The 14,310-nt window shown below is 44.8% G+C and overlaps 1 protein-coding gene across 6 annotated transcripts in view; it reads left to right on the top strand.

The window, feature by feature from the left end:
• PRPF40B (pre-mRNA processing factor 40 homolog B) overlaps positions 1-14,310 on the top strand; it is a 118,523-nt gene that overhangs the window by 81,371 nt on the left and 22,842 nt on the right. For all 6 annotated transcript variants that reach the window (XM_040341217.1, XM_040341219.1, XM_040341218.1 and 3 more), the window contains exons 16-19: positions 1,281-1,431; positions 5,236-5,369; positions 12,785-12,899; positions 13,146-13,237. In XM_040341217.1, the coding sequence (XP_040197151.1) occupies positions 1,281-1,431; positions 5,236-5,369; positions 12,785-12,899; positions 13,146-13,237 (492 nt within the window). The remainder of the gene's footprint in view (positions 1-1,280; positions 1,432-5,235; positions 5,370-12,784; positions 12,900-13,145; positions 13,238-14,310) is intronic.

Here is a 14,310-nt window from a genome sequence, read left to right as displayed (position 1 = left end):
GCATTTTGTAAATTGCTAAAAATAAACAATTACATATCTATTTTTGAAAGCATTCTTAGTATACAGCATTTCTTCATACCTGCCTAAAACTTTTGCACAATACTGTATGCAAATGGCCTACACCTATACCAAGGGCATTATTCAATTTAGGTCATCGCTGCACAATTTGCAGATGCCCTTTAACCACATAGTTCACCTTTACCAAAAAACTGCCTAACTATTTAACAGTGTACCTCAAACACTAAACAGTGACAATTCCAAGAACGTCCTCAATAAACAACCCTTACTGCATTTCCATTCCATCCATTTTTAGGGTTTATTATAGAAATAAACAAGGCTTTATAAGAATTTGTTTTAGAAGACTGTTAAATATAATTTATTAGTGGAATAATACAAATGTGATTGGCCAGACTGTGAAATAATTAGGTAGATTCAGGTACGAAGGCTTAAACTTGCGGCGGCGTAGCTTAGCCTTTTTAGGCTACGCCGCCGTAAGTTAGCTAGGCAAGTACATGATTCTCAATGTACTTGCCTGCTAATATACAGCGGCGTAGCCTAAAGCGGGCGGGCGTAAGGGCGCCGAATTCAAATGTGTTGGAGGGGGGCGTGTTTGATGGTAATGAGGCTTGACCTCACGTTTTCTACGTTTTTTTTGTAATGCGCATGCGCCGGGCGACTACATTTCCCAGTGTGCATTGCAGCTAAGTACGCCGCATGGGCTTATTGATTTCGACGTGGACGTAAACAACGTAAATCCTGATTCGCGGACAACTTACGCAAACGACGTAAAAAATTAGAATCTCGCTGCGGGAACGGCGGCCATACTTTAACATTGTTATTCCACCTAATAGGTGGAATAGGTCTTATCTTAGATATGTTTAAGCGTATCTCTGTTTGAGCATACGCTTAAACATAGGTCGGCGTAGATTCTGAGTTAGGTCGACTTATCAACTGATAAGTCGGCCTAACTCTACCTGAATCTACCTAAATGTTATTTTCCTTGTATGTCCCCCTCGGATCTACAGAGACTGCACTTCCAAGTGCACTTGTAGTGCAAAGTGGATTTGACTTTTGTAAATCAACCCCATTGAATAAAAACAGATAGAGCAGTGTGAGGGCCGTTGCTTTTATTAACAGAAAAGAAACTGAATCAGACAGGCAATGGAATGCACATTTTCATTTTAGAGAGGGTACTTATCGTACATTTTGCTTGCTTTGGGGGATATTTTCAATTTTCTATTGCAGCATGCAGTAAAACCTTCTTTCTCCTGTCATATTAGGAACAGGCAAAGCAGCTAAGGAAACGCAATGTTCAAGCACTGAAGAATATCCTAGATAAGATGAACAATGTCAGCTTTCAAACTACATGGTCAGAAGCCCAGCAATATCTCATGGATAACCCCATGTTTGCAGAGGATGAGGAGCTGCAGAGTGAGTTTTCCTCACACATACAAAATGACAGAACAAAATAAATCAATAAAAACATAATATTTGAACACACATATATATATATATATAACAATAAATGTGCCGCTTTTGTATATGGCGGTGCGCCTTATCCATCTCCGTATTACTGTCCCATGTCTAAAGCTTAGGACTGATAATCAACATAATGCTGCTGGAGGAAAACAAGTCAAATAACATTTCCTTTGGTTATTTTTCTTCCTGACTGTATCTGTCTTAAATCATAGTCTGTTTTCAGTATTGAGCTCAGGCAGGAGACAGGATGGACTTTGCAGCCTGTCACCTAACCTGTCCCTTCTGCTCCAACAAAGTGAGAATAAAAGTAAATAAACAGAAATGAGGAAAACCTGTGGCGTATCACTGCACTATTCAAGAGTGTAGTTTGATATTATAACAAATATCCAATATGACTCTCCTTTAAATGTGGAGCCATAAGAGTTTCTGTATTTACTAATGGGAAAAGTGCTCCTGTCCTTTATCCGTGCTAAGCAGACACATATTTTACGACTGCACTAATCGAAGGTCTAGGACAGGCTGGTCAGTATTTATTTTCTCATGATACAGTCTGAAAACTGACCATCAACAAGATTAGATTGTGCTGCCTTCATCAACAGCTTAAAATCGTGATCTCCTTATCTCACAATGCACATCACAGGAGAAATCAAAGAAGGCTTTGCACCATTAGGCCCCTTTCACATGGACGGCTGTTTAGCCGCAGTTAAAAGCATGTTTATTTTCTGCTGAAATTCAAGACTCCAGGCACAGCGATCAGCTGCATTTGTACAGTGCGATTAGCTGCGGTTGCGTTTAGCTGCGGCACGATATTGAACGGGGATCCGACTTGGATTCCTGCCAATACCAGGCACTGTGTATGGTATGAATCTTGTGGGGAAACTCCACGCCAAATTTTAAATAAAAAAACGTCATGGGTTCCCCTCCAAGAGCATACCAGGCCCTTAGGTCTGCTATGGATTTTAAGGGGAACCCCGTACACCCAAAAAACGGCATGGGGTTCCCCCCAAAATCCATACCAGACCCTTATCCAAGCATGCAGCCCGGTCGGTCAGGAAAGGGGGTGGGGACGAGCGAGCGCCCCCCCCCCTCCTGAACCGTACCAGGCCGCATACCCTCAACATGGGGGGTGAATGCTTTGGGGCAGGGGGGCACCAAAAACCTGTGTAGTGTGTTTTTTTTTTTACATTTTTGTCCTCCAGGTGAATGGGTAGGGGTATGAGGTACCCTATACTCATTCACTTAGGGTGGGGGGGCCGGGATCTGGGGGACCCCTTAATAAAGGGGGCTCCCGGATTCCGATAAGCTCCCTGCCCACAAACCCCGACAACCAACGGACAGGGTTGTCGGGAAGAGGCCCTTGTCCCCATCAACATGGGGACACGGTGCTTTGAGGTGGGGAGGCCGGAGGGCGCCCCCTGCCCCAAAGCACCGACCCCCCATGTTGAGCGCATGCGGCCTGGTGCGGTTCAGGAGGGGGGCGCTCGCTCATCTCCACCCCCTTTCCTGACCGACCGGGCTGTGTGCTCGGATAAGGGTATGGTATGGATTTTGGGGGGACCCCCACGCTGTTATTTCGGCGTACCGGGCTCCCCTTAAAATCCATAGCAGACCTAAGGGCCTGGTATGCTCTTGGAGGGAAACCCATGCCGGTTTTTTATTTAAAATTTGGTGTGATGTTCCCCCTCAAGATTCATACCAAACGCAGCTTACACAGTGCACTGCGATTACCTGCGGTTATGTGCAGATAGCTGTGCCTAATCGCTCCTAGACGCAGTCAATTACATTTTTTTTATCTGCACCAAACTGAAGGTAACGAAATCGCAGCTAAACACAGTGTGTGAAGGGGGCCATAGGAAAGCATTGTGTGCTTCAAGCTGCGGTAGAATCTGCAGCTAAAAGCACCATTCTATCCGTCCGTGTGAAAGGGGCTTTAGCCCGTAAGTCCGGCCATAGATGATGTGACCATGGGTTGCAGGAAAGAAGATCACTAGATTCCCTCATTAAAACTGTCAGTGTTCCTTGGGGAATTCCATCCGTGGAGCTATTGCATTTTCCTGGCATGGGGTGTGGGAAGCCATCCCTGGTGGGAGAACACAATGATTATTGCCAGCGGCTATAGCCACTTGCAATAATCATATGTAAAAATCTGACATGCTGGGTGTACCTAAGTCGATCAATGGATTGACTTGGGTGAAGTCAGCCTGCCCATAGATAGTTGGAATCATGGCCAGTCCCTGCTGAACGGGTCAAGATTCTAGCCATCTATGGCCAGCTTAAGTTTTTAGCGCATCATACAATGCTGCTACCTTAATGTGTTTTTTAAATAAAAATGCAGTAATTTTTCTTCCAAAAACTATTGATGAAAATAAAATAAAAATGATTTTGCATTGCACAGTTCTTTCAATGTAAACATACTTTTAGGCACTGCTACGAAGTTCCACTTTAAATAAAGCAATTTTTTTTGATTCACTACTAGAGGGACCGAACACTTAATTAGCAATCACTATGCTAAGACCCCTTTTACACTAAAGCACTGCTAAAACAGCCCTTAAAGCGCTGGTCGTTTTTGGTGCTTTAGTGGCATTTTTGCGGTGCTTCTCAGGCCCTAGTGGGGAAGTTTTTCTAAGGTGACAATTTGACCTTAAAAAAAAAAAACGAAAAAAGACCAGTTTTGCAGCACTTTCAAATCGCTTTTAAGGCCCTTTGGAAGTGCTGCCCATTAATTTCAATGGACAGGGGCTGTTTGTAGCGCTCCAAACATGCTCCAAAGATGCTGCTTGCAGGACATCTTCTACCGTCCCGCAAGCGCACCGCCCCAGTGTGAAAGCACACATTCAAATGAATGGGAGGCAGTTTTCAGGCGCTTTTTTAAGAGCTAAAGCGCCTGAAAACCGCTTCGGTGTGAAAGATGGCTAAGATCTCTGCCACATAAGTAGTGCATTGACTCAGACTTGCAATAGTGAAAAACAAACATTGTGTAGCACTAAAATGCTGCAGCCAACATACGTAATGGTATGTATTTTCCCTTGCACATACATATTTACAAACTATATATATAAATCTACATTTATAAACTATATACAGGTTTATTAAAACATATTGGCGGAGATTAAATAAACTGGTGCACTCAGAATCTGGTGCAGCTATGTATAGTACCCAATCAGCTTCTAACTTCAGCTTGTTCAATTAAGCTTTGGCAATAAAACCTGGAAGCTGATTGATTACTATGCATAGCTGCACCAGATTCTGTGTGCACCAGGTTTAGTAAATCTTCCCCATTGATAACATTATTTACTTCAGGCTCTTTTACACACATATATAAAATCTAAAAATAATTGACTGTGTGATGACAGGAATTTTCTAATTTTACGACATCATAAGCATTCAGACAGAAATATCTCTGTAGCGGTTTAACATTTTTTGCAACAAAGGATTTGCATACTGCTATCTATACTTGTATATACAATAGACTTATGATTCATATCCATGGATAAAAATCATAACAGCAAATGCTACCCAATTTGGTAAAGCAACTACCTTATTTATCGGCGTATAACACGAACAGGCGTATAACACGCTCCCTAACTTTAAGAGGGCAGTTTCAGGAAAAAAACGTTCTACAACCCCCTGTGTATAACACGCAGGCACAGTTTACCCTCTATTTTCATGGTAAAAAAGTGAGTGGTATACGCCAATAAATACAGTATATCTGTACAATCCCTTAATTAACATTGTATGCCTATTATATTGCGTTAGATATGGATAAAGAAGATGCCCTCGTTTGCTTTGAGGAGCACATTAGAGCTCTGGAGAAAGATGAGGTAGAAGAGAAAGAGAAAAACCGTGTTCGCGAGAAACGCCAGCAGCGCAAAAATCGAGAATCTTTCCAGGTACATCTTATCTAAATATTTGTAAAATGCCTGATGTTCATTGCAAAAATGTTATGACATTTCGGGTTTGGCAATTAGAAAATATATTCAGTTTCTGTTGGTGAGATTTGTTGATTCCCAGTTGAGGATAATCACTACTGTTTTTGGCATTGCCTTTTGGTCTATCCATAGCCTCCAGAGTGTTTACAAAGGTGTTGATTCTGGTTTTGAGGTTGTTGAGGACCCAAGTTATCCCTATTTTGCAGCATTTGGACGACCTGCTTCTTAAAGCAGTTGGCTCATAAACTGATATCAAATGTCCAGCAGGCAGCAAAAGTCATGGAAAGGCTTGGCTGGTTACTGAACCTTTAGAAGTCAGCCTTGGCATATGGAACAGGGGAAGATACTGCTTCCACAGGTGAAATGCCTGTCTCCTCGAGCTGAGGTAGTTTGAAACGTCTTTGTTTTGAACATGCATGAAGGCACTTGGGTCTTCAAAGGAGCGAAACTTGCTGATCAACATCCTGGAACTTCTGCTGGCTCTCCTACACTGGTCTGTCAGCCTTCAGGACCCCCTATCAGGGTGCTGTTGGACAATACCACAGATATGGCATACATCAACCATCAAGGAGGGACAAGAACCCACGCTGCTTAGGAAGAAGTGAACCTAATCCTGTCTTGGGCAGAACTTCACATTTCAGCCCTCTCCACTATGCACTATCCACTATGGAAAATTGCAAGACCCTTCTTTCTTCCTAAGGTTGTATCAGTATTCCACAACAATGAAGACATAGTCCTTCTCTCATTTGTGCCCTACACCCAAGCACCAAAAGAAAATTGCTCTTCACTTCCTGGATGTGGTCAGAATCTACCTCAAACCTACAGCTGGAACTTCAGGAAGAACTCCCTATTCGTCCTACCCTCAGGACCTCACAAGGGAAAAGATACTGCTTCAAAATACCACATCGCTAGATGGATAAGGCTTCTCATCTCAAGAGCTTACACTGTAAAAGAGAAGGCTCCTCCTGCACTATTACGTTCTTACTCCACCAAAGAGTGATCGAAAAGCAGCCTGACCCTTACAAGGATCCTCAGGCAGAACAAATATCTATTTTGTACAAATAGGGAATCAGACTGTCAAAATTAAATTGTAGACTTCAGATAAACTTAAACTTAAACATCCACAACATCTCTAACAACATCCAAAGGGTGCAGTACATTCTCCTTATGTTGCTTACGATTAGTACAAAATGATGGCAACACAATTTCCTGATATAAGTGGAACAATGAAACCCCGTTGGGTATGAAAAAAGACAGAGGCCCTAACACCACCATATCCTGGTGAAGATAAAGCCACTTGCTACGGGAGCACTCATGGGCTTAGTGCTGAGCCAGGCTTTGTGCATCTAAAGAGGAATTTTGACTTGCCTATAAATTCCATACCTTGAAGTACACAGGCTTGATATTTGTGGATCCTGGGTTATTCGTTGATACCTTTAAGTGACTGGACACTAACAAAGCCTGGTCGTTCCTGTATAATCGTACCTTACTCCTCAGTTTTGTAGCAAGCAATGCAGAATAACACAGGATTAGGAGGGAGTGGGACCTGTGTCCTGTACTGTTCTCCAAAATATGGAATTTACAGGTAAGTCAATATTCCTTGTATCTTATCAATATAATCGTATCAACCTGGGACGTCCCCAAGCAATGAATAATTAGAGTGGGCAACAACTAGGCAAACAGAATTGTGCTGACTGGCCGAACAATAACATACCCAACTTTAGAGGGCCACTGTGAGAACCTTGAGGTAAAATAATTTTCTTGAAGTAAATCACAGAACACAGAGATCTCTTCCCTCTTGTCTGTGTTCCTGATTTCTTACCACAGATCTAAGGTTTAGCTGATCTGGTAAGGATTTTGCTTGGCTGAGGATTCCTGCCTTGTGTTTGAGGCAGGTGTCCCTTCATCTGAAGGTGGTAGCATAACTCAAACTATTTTATAGGTAACCCCAGAATCAATTTTTTATAGGTAAACCCAGAGTAACCAGACCTGCTTCAGCTAGTCTTGTTAGCTAATCAGCCAGCCCGACAACCCCAACTCCTTCACTTAAAGCATTTGTTAATCCCCCCCCCCCCCCCAAAAAAATTTTTTTTCGATTCTGGTCCCTTAAAGCAGATTACACAGCGCTTGTGCTATGTAATTTGCCCCCCTCTACACTGTAAAAAATTAAATAAAAATTAAACCTACCTTCCTGTATGCCCTGTCTAAACAGACCACGATAACCAGGGCAGCTCCGCCCTGATCTCCATGGTCAAAGTGCCTCCCTCTGTGATAGGCTGCCTGCTCTCTGCCCCCTTCCTCCTTGTCAGCGCCCTCTCTGTCTGTCTCTGGCCCAGCCCCCCCCGCCGCTATTATTTTAATTTTAAAATATAAAATTTGTCACTGCCAGCCCCTCTATTAGAGGCTGGCATAGTACACTGTGTATGTTGTATTTCAAATTGAGTGCTGTAAATACTGAACATCAGCTGTCTTCAGGCCAGTCACATGACTTGTGGCTGCTTTCCAGCTCTTATGGGTGGCTTCTGCAGGGGAGACGAGCAGCCACGTGATCTTCCTCTGACATCAAAGGGAGATTACGGCCCCTCCCTTAGAAGACTTCTATCAGAGCTGGAAAGCGGACGTGAGTGATGAGACCGGCCTGAAGACAGCTCATATTCAGTATTTTCACTGCTCGTTTTTTAAATACAACTTACGTAGTATGCTATGCCAGCCTCTAAAGCCTCGTACACACGATAGGTTAACCAGAGGACAACGGTCTAAAGGACCGTTGTCCTAGGTTAACTGATGAAGCTGACTGATGGTCCGTCGCGCCTACACACCATAGGTTAAATAACCGATCATGTCAGAACGTGGTGACGTAAAACACAACGACGTGCTGAAAAAAACGAAGTTTAATGCTTCCAAGCATGCGTCAACTTCATTCTAAGCATGCGTGGATTTTTAACCGATAGTTGTGCCTACTAACGATCAGTTTTGACCTATCGGTTACCAATCCATAGGTTAATTTTAAAGCAAGTTGTCTTTTTTTTAATCTATGGTTAAATAACCTATGGGGCCCACACATGATCGGTTTTGACTGATGAAAACGGTCCTTCAGACCGTTGTCCTCTGGTTAACCTATCGTGTGTACGAGTCCTAATAGAGGGGCTGGCATAGACTTATAATAATGCCTTAACAAACACTTTAATCAAAGAAAAAAGAAAGCAAAGGGACTGAATTATATATAAAAATATTTTTGATGAATGGTAATAAAAGAAGGATCCATGCTTAGAAAAAAGTTACCAGCAGAGGGCAGTCACGTCCACAAAAGATTTTGAAGGTACTGTAATCCAACATACAGATCCAAGAACAGGAGACAATGGGTGGAACCATTTCCCAAATGGAACATTTCCTTTGAATAGTCTGCAGATCAGTAACTTTAGAGTTTAATCTCAGTTTAATTGTAGTTAGCCAACCACTCTGTCAGAAACAACATTTTCCTTTGTGGTACTAATGTAGAAATAAATTATTATTCTCAACAGAAATGGTACTGTGCATGAAATTACCATATGTAGAAAAATTACAGTAATCCACTCCGGAGAGACTTTGGAGGCTTCTGTTGCTGACCTCTCCTTCTGAAAATGAAAGTTGCTTGACTGTCATGCTGATCCAGTGTTTTTGAAACTTTTTGCTGCAATCTCCATCGCTATACGTCTGATAGTGGACCTTCGGGTCTCGCCTGCAGCCACTCTGCCCACTTTTGCTCTGCCATTGCCCAGTCTTGGAAGGCTTTAAGAATCCATTCACAAAATACAAAAGATTCCATGTTCGGACAACAGAAGGAAGGGGCAAGCAGAGGGCATCTTTCTGGTTATTATTGCTATACTCCCAGTGCTCAGTAAAAATGTAAATAGGAGCTAAGCCCACTAAGTGGCATACAATTTGTTGGACTTTACCCTTAAAAACCAGCATCATTTTAATAAGGCTATAATTCCTGGAGTTATGTTTTGACTTTTATCATTTACATGCTAATTCTGGGACAGAGACTGGGAAAGTTTCGATGTCAGAGACAGCCGGGCAGGGGATCATCAATAGCAGCCCCTATATTTCTTTCAGTATAGGCTTCTTTTGAACGTTTTAAGATGATTGGGCTAGAACAAGCATCTATTATACTTTATGGGCCTGATTCTCAAAAGAGATACGCAGACTTAACTGCTGTTCAGTCTGTGCCTAACTTTGGAAACGATTCTCAAAAGGCTTTTTCCAAAGTTAGGCAGAAAATCTGACATGTGTAAGACACTTACACGGTCAGATTTTAGGATGCAGTACCGCATCCGCCACTGGGGGCATTTCTCATTGAAATGCAGCTTTGCGTATGCAAATGAGGACTTAAGCAGATTTTCAAAGCATTTCATCACTGTGATTTCTGCCTAAGTTCCGAATTTGCCTGCGCAAAACTAGGGCTGGTTTTATAATGTGGAAAGTTAGTCACACATTGTAAAGGCCCATTCCAGCGACGGCATTTGGTATGCATTCCCGAGGGAGAACTCCACGGCAATTTTTAAATTCAAAACCGGCATGGGTTCCCCCCCCAGGAGCATACCAGGCCCTTAGGTCTGGTATGGGTTGTAAGGAGACCCCCCCTCCGCCAAAAAAGCGACGTAGGGGGTCCCCCTACAATCCATACCAGACCCGTATCCAAAGCACGCTACCCGGCCGGTCAGGAAAGGAGTGGGGACGAGCGAGCGCCCCCCCCCCCTCCTGAGCCGTGCCAGGCCGCATGCCCTCAACATGGGGGGGTTGGGTGCTCTGGGGCAGGGGGGCGCACTGCGGGCCCCCCCACCCCAGAGCACCCTGTCCCAATGTTGATGAGGACAGGACCTCTTCCCGACAACCCTTGCCGTTGGTTGTCGGGGTCTGCGGGAGGGGGCTTATCGGAATCTGGGAGTCCCCTCAAATAAGGGGGCCCCCAGATACCGGCCCCCCACCCTAAGTGAATGGATATGGGGTACATCGTACCCCTATCCATTCACCTGGAGGCAAAAAGTAAAAGTTAGTAAACACACAACACAAGGCTTTTTAAAATAATTTATTATTCTGCTCCGGATGCCCCCCCTGTCTTCTTTATTAGCTCTATTAGCAGGGGGGGCTTCTTCTTCCACTCTCCGGGGGTCTTCCACTCTCCGGGGGGGGTTTCTTCTTCCGCTCTCCGGGGGGGGCTTCTCCGGACTCCGGGGGGCTTCTTCCATCTTCTCCCCTCTTCCGCTGTTGACTCGGCGAACCCCGGTTGTTCTGCAGATGTCCGGTGCCTTCTTCTTCAGCGCTGGCTGCCTGCTATCTGTGTGTGTTAGCTCAATTTCTAACAGGCAGCCGGCGCGGTCTTCTGTGACGTCAGGGTCTTCTCTTCTGTTCTTCTCCCCTCTTCCGATGTTGCCTCGTCGCCTGTTGTCACTGCAATGATGGAAGCGCGCCTTGCATCCCATTTATATAGGCATCACCGTCCCATCATGCTCCGGCAGGTACCCACGTGGTGGGTGCCTACCCACGTGCACCCACCACGTGGGTACCTACCGGAGCATGATGGGACGGTGATGCCTATATAAATGGGATGCAAGGCGCGCTTCCATCATTGCAGTGACAACAGGCGACGAGGCAACATCGGAAGAGGGGAGAAGAACAGAAGAGAAGACCCTGACGTCACAGAAGACCGCGCCGGCTGCCTGTTAGAAATTGAGCTAACACACACAGATAGCAGGCAGCCAGCGCTGAAGAAGAAGGCACCGGACATCTGCAGAACAACCGGGGTTCGCCGAGTCAACAGCGGAAGAGGGGAGAAGATGGAAGAAGCCCCCCGGAGTCCGGAGAAGCCCCCCCCCGGAGAGCGGAAGAAGAAACCCCCCCCGGAGAGTGGAAGACCCCCGGAGAGTGGAAGAAGAAGCCCCCCCTGCTAATAGAGCTAATAAAGAAGACAGGGGGGGCATCCGGAGCAGAATAATAAATTATTTTAAAAAGCCTTGTGTTGTGTGTTTACTAACTTTTACTTTTCGCCTCCAGGTGAATGGATAGGGGTACGATGTACCCCATATCCATTCACTTAGGGTGGGGGGCCGGTATCTGGGGGCCCCCTTATTTGAGGGGACTCCCAGATTCCGATAAGCCCCCTCCCACAGACCCCGACAACCAACGGCAAGGGTTGTCGGGAAGAGGTCCTGTCCTCATCAACATGGGGACAGGGTGCTCTGGGGTGGGGGGGCCCGCAGTGCGCCCCCCTGCCCCAGAGCACCCAACCCCCCCATGTTGAGGGCATGCGGCCTGGCACGGCTCAGGAGGGGGGGGGCGCTCGCTCGTCCCCACTCCTTTCCTGACCGGCCGGGTAGCGTGCTTTGGATACGGGTCTGGTATGGATTGTAGGGGGACCCCCTACGTCGATTTTTCGGCGTGGGGGGGTCTCCTTACAACCCATACCAGACCTAAGGGCCTGGTATGCTCCTGGGGGGGGGGGGGGAACCCATGCCGGTTTTTTCTTTGAAAATTGGCATGGAGTTCTCCCTCTCAGGAATGCATGCTGAGCGACGCTGTCATTTTTTTTTAAAATTATTTGTTTTCCCGGCGCGTCTTTTTTTTTTCACCCGTCGTAACTTTAGTGTCCCGTCGAAATTCTCAAAGCCGCCCGGCGTTAATTACGTTCGCGCGCTGCACGTCGGGAAAATGACGTCACACGCATGCGCAGTACGGCCGGCGCGGGAGCGCGCCTCATTTAAATTTTAAACGCCCCCCGGAGAGGAGGACCGCCTTACGACGGCGGCACTTAAGTTACACGGCGTGTAATTTCTAGGTAAGTGCTTTGACGATCAGGCACTTAGGTAGAAATTTTAAGTCAGTGTAACTTAACTGCTGAAAGTTAAGTTACGCAGCTTTTTTGAGAATTTGGCCCTATATGTATTGCATGAACTGTATTATGGATAAGGCCAAGAAACCTTAAAGCGGGAGTTCACCCGAAAAACAATTTTTAACATTAGATTGAGGCTCATTTTGTGAAGGGGAATCGGTGTTTTTTTTTTTAAATCGAAGCAGTACTTACCGTTTTAGAGAGCGATCTTCTCCTCCGCTTCCGGGTATGGTCTTCGGGACTGGGCGTTCCTATTTGATTGACAGGTTTCCGACGGTCTCATACATCGCGTCACGAGTAGCCGAAAGAAGCTGAACGTCGGTGTGGCTCTATACGGCGCCTGCGCACCAACGTTCGGCTACTTTCGGAAAATCGTGACTCGCTGTATGCGACCGTCGGAAGCCTGTCAATCAAATTGGAACGCCCAGTCCCAGTTTACTATGAAGAGAGAAAATGTTTCAGTACTTTATTCATCATTATACTGTAGTGTGTTTTTTCTGTCTTTTAGGTGTTTCTTGATGAACTTCATGAGACCGGGCAGTTACACTCCATGTCTACATGGATGGAGCTCTACCCTTTTGTCAGCACTGACTCTCGTTTTGCTAACATGCTGGGACAGACAGGTAGGTGATTCTGCTGTACTCATTTCTACATACACTCATCTCCTTTATTTTCAGTCCATTGGCTGTATTAGTGAATAATGGTGTAACATTGCTGCCTGTGCTGAGTAACAATGATTTGTGAATCACTAGTTTGACTGAGCAGAATTATTCATTTGGTAGAAAAGAAGTTAACACCAGTGCTCTCCAATTGCATTTTTATGCCTTTGTCATAATCGTCGTGACCTTTTCATTCTCTCCATATGTCAGGATCTACTCCTCTCGATCTGTTCAAATTTTACGTGGAAGATCTGAAGGCTCGATTCCATGATGAGAAGAAGATCATTAAAGACATATTGAAGGTAAGCAAAACTCTCGTTCAGACTTTTTCCTTCTTTTTTTTTTTATAGTGTTTTAGCATTGTTTCACCAAATGAAAGGAGAATTCCATTTGTCTCCACCAGCTTGCTTATATTGCAGTGCATGGAAACGGTTCATTGATTTTTTTTTAAATGTGGTACTGTACTGCCCTTTCATGTGAATTTAATACTATAAAATAAAACTATAACTATAATAAAATACACTGCCACAATAAACACTAAGGGCTCTTGCACACCAGTAGCCATGCTGAATGCATGGCCATTAATGTGCACTTTCATTATTTCATTAAAGGTAAAAGTTTTTTCACGTTAATACATTCTATGTGGGTTAAACTGCTATCAACTGGAGGATTTGATAGCCCAGGATAACCCCTCCTAATACCAGCATGGCTCAGCCTACTTGAATGTCCCCATTATTACGGGCACATCAATGCTACCTGCATTTTGCTCTGGGCACTCAACATTACCAATTTATTGTCCTTCTCTTTCGCCCAGCAACTGCACCTCGGATCTTCCCCAAGGTGCTAGCCCATGTTCTTGCCCTGCTTTGTCCTCTTGACATAATGGGATACCTAGATGACCACCTTCTGATGGAACAAAAGATTCAAGCTCTGTCAGTCAATGTCCAATGGACTTCACAGACCCTACAGAGATACGGATGTATCCTAATCTCCAGAAATCAGCAATTTTTGGCTTGTCCTATAGGCTTAACCAGCTTTATTAGCTGTCATTGGCTGAGTTTCCTGGCTCTTAAGCTCAGGTCCCATTACGGACTGGATCATGGTATATACTGTTCTGCCATTCCAGCTTTTGCTTTACCAGTTGTCATATTTATGCAGAACTGCATTGCAGTTGCATTAAGTCTCACTTGCATCTGATCATATGGCAAATCAGGTTGATTGGCCAGCTATTTAAGACCTCCTTTTTTCCTTGCCAGACTGTTGGGCTTCACACATAATCCAGCCTACTGTCCTGTGATACCTCTGTTGCTGCTGGTTTCTGAAAAAAGAAAAGAAAGGAGGGCGCACCAACCTTGTGCATTACCACTTACAAATT

Source organism: Rana temporaria, chromosome 2, assembly GCF_905171775.1.
Source record: "Rana temporaria chromosome 2, aRanTem1.1, whole genome shotgun sequence".
NCBI classification, from domain to species: Eukaryota; Metazoa; Chordata; class Amphibia; order Anura; family Ranidae; genus Rana; species Rana temporaria.
This window is presented reverse-complemented; position numbering and strand designations above follow the sequence as displayed.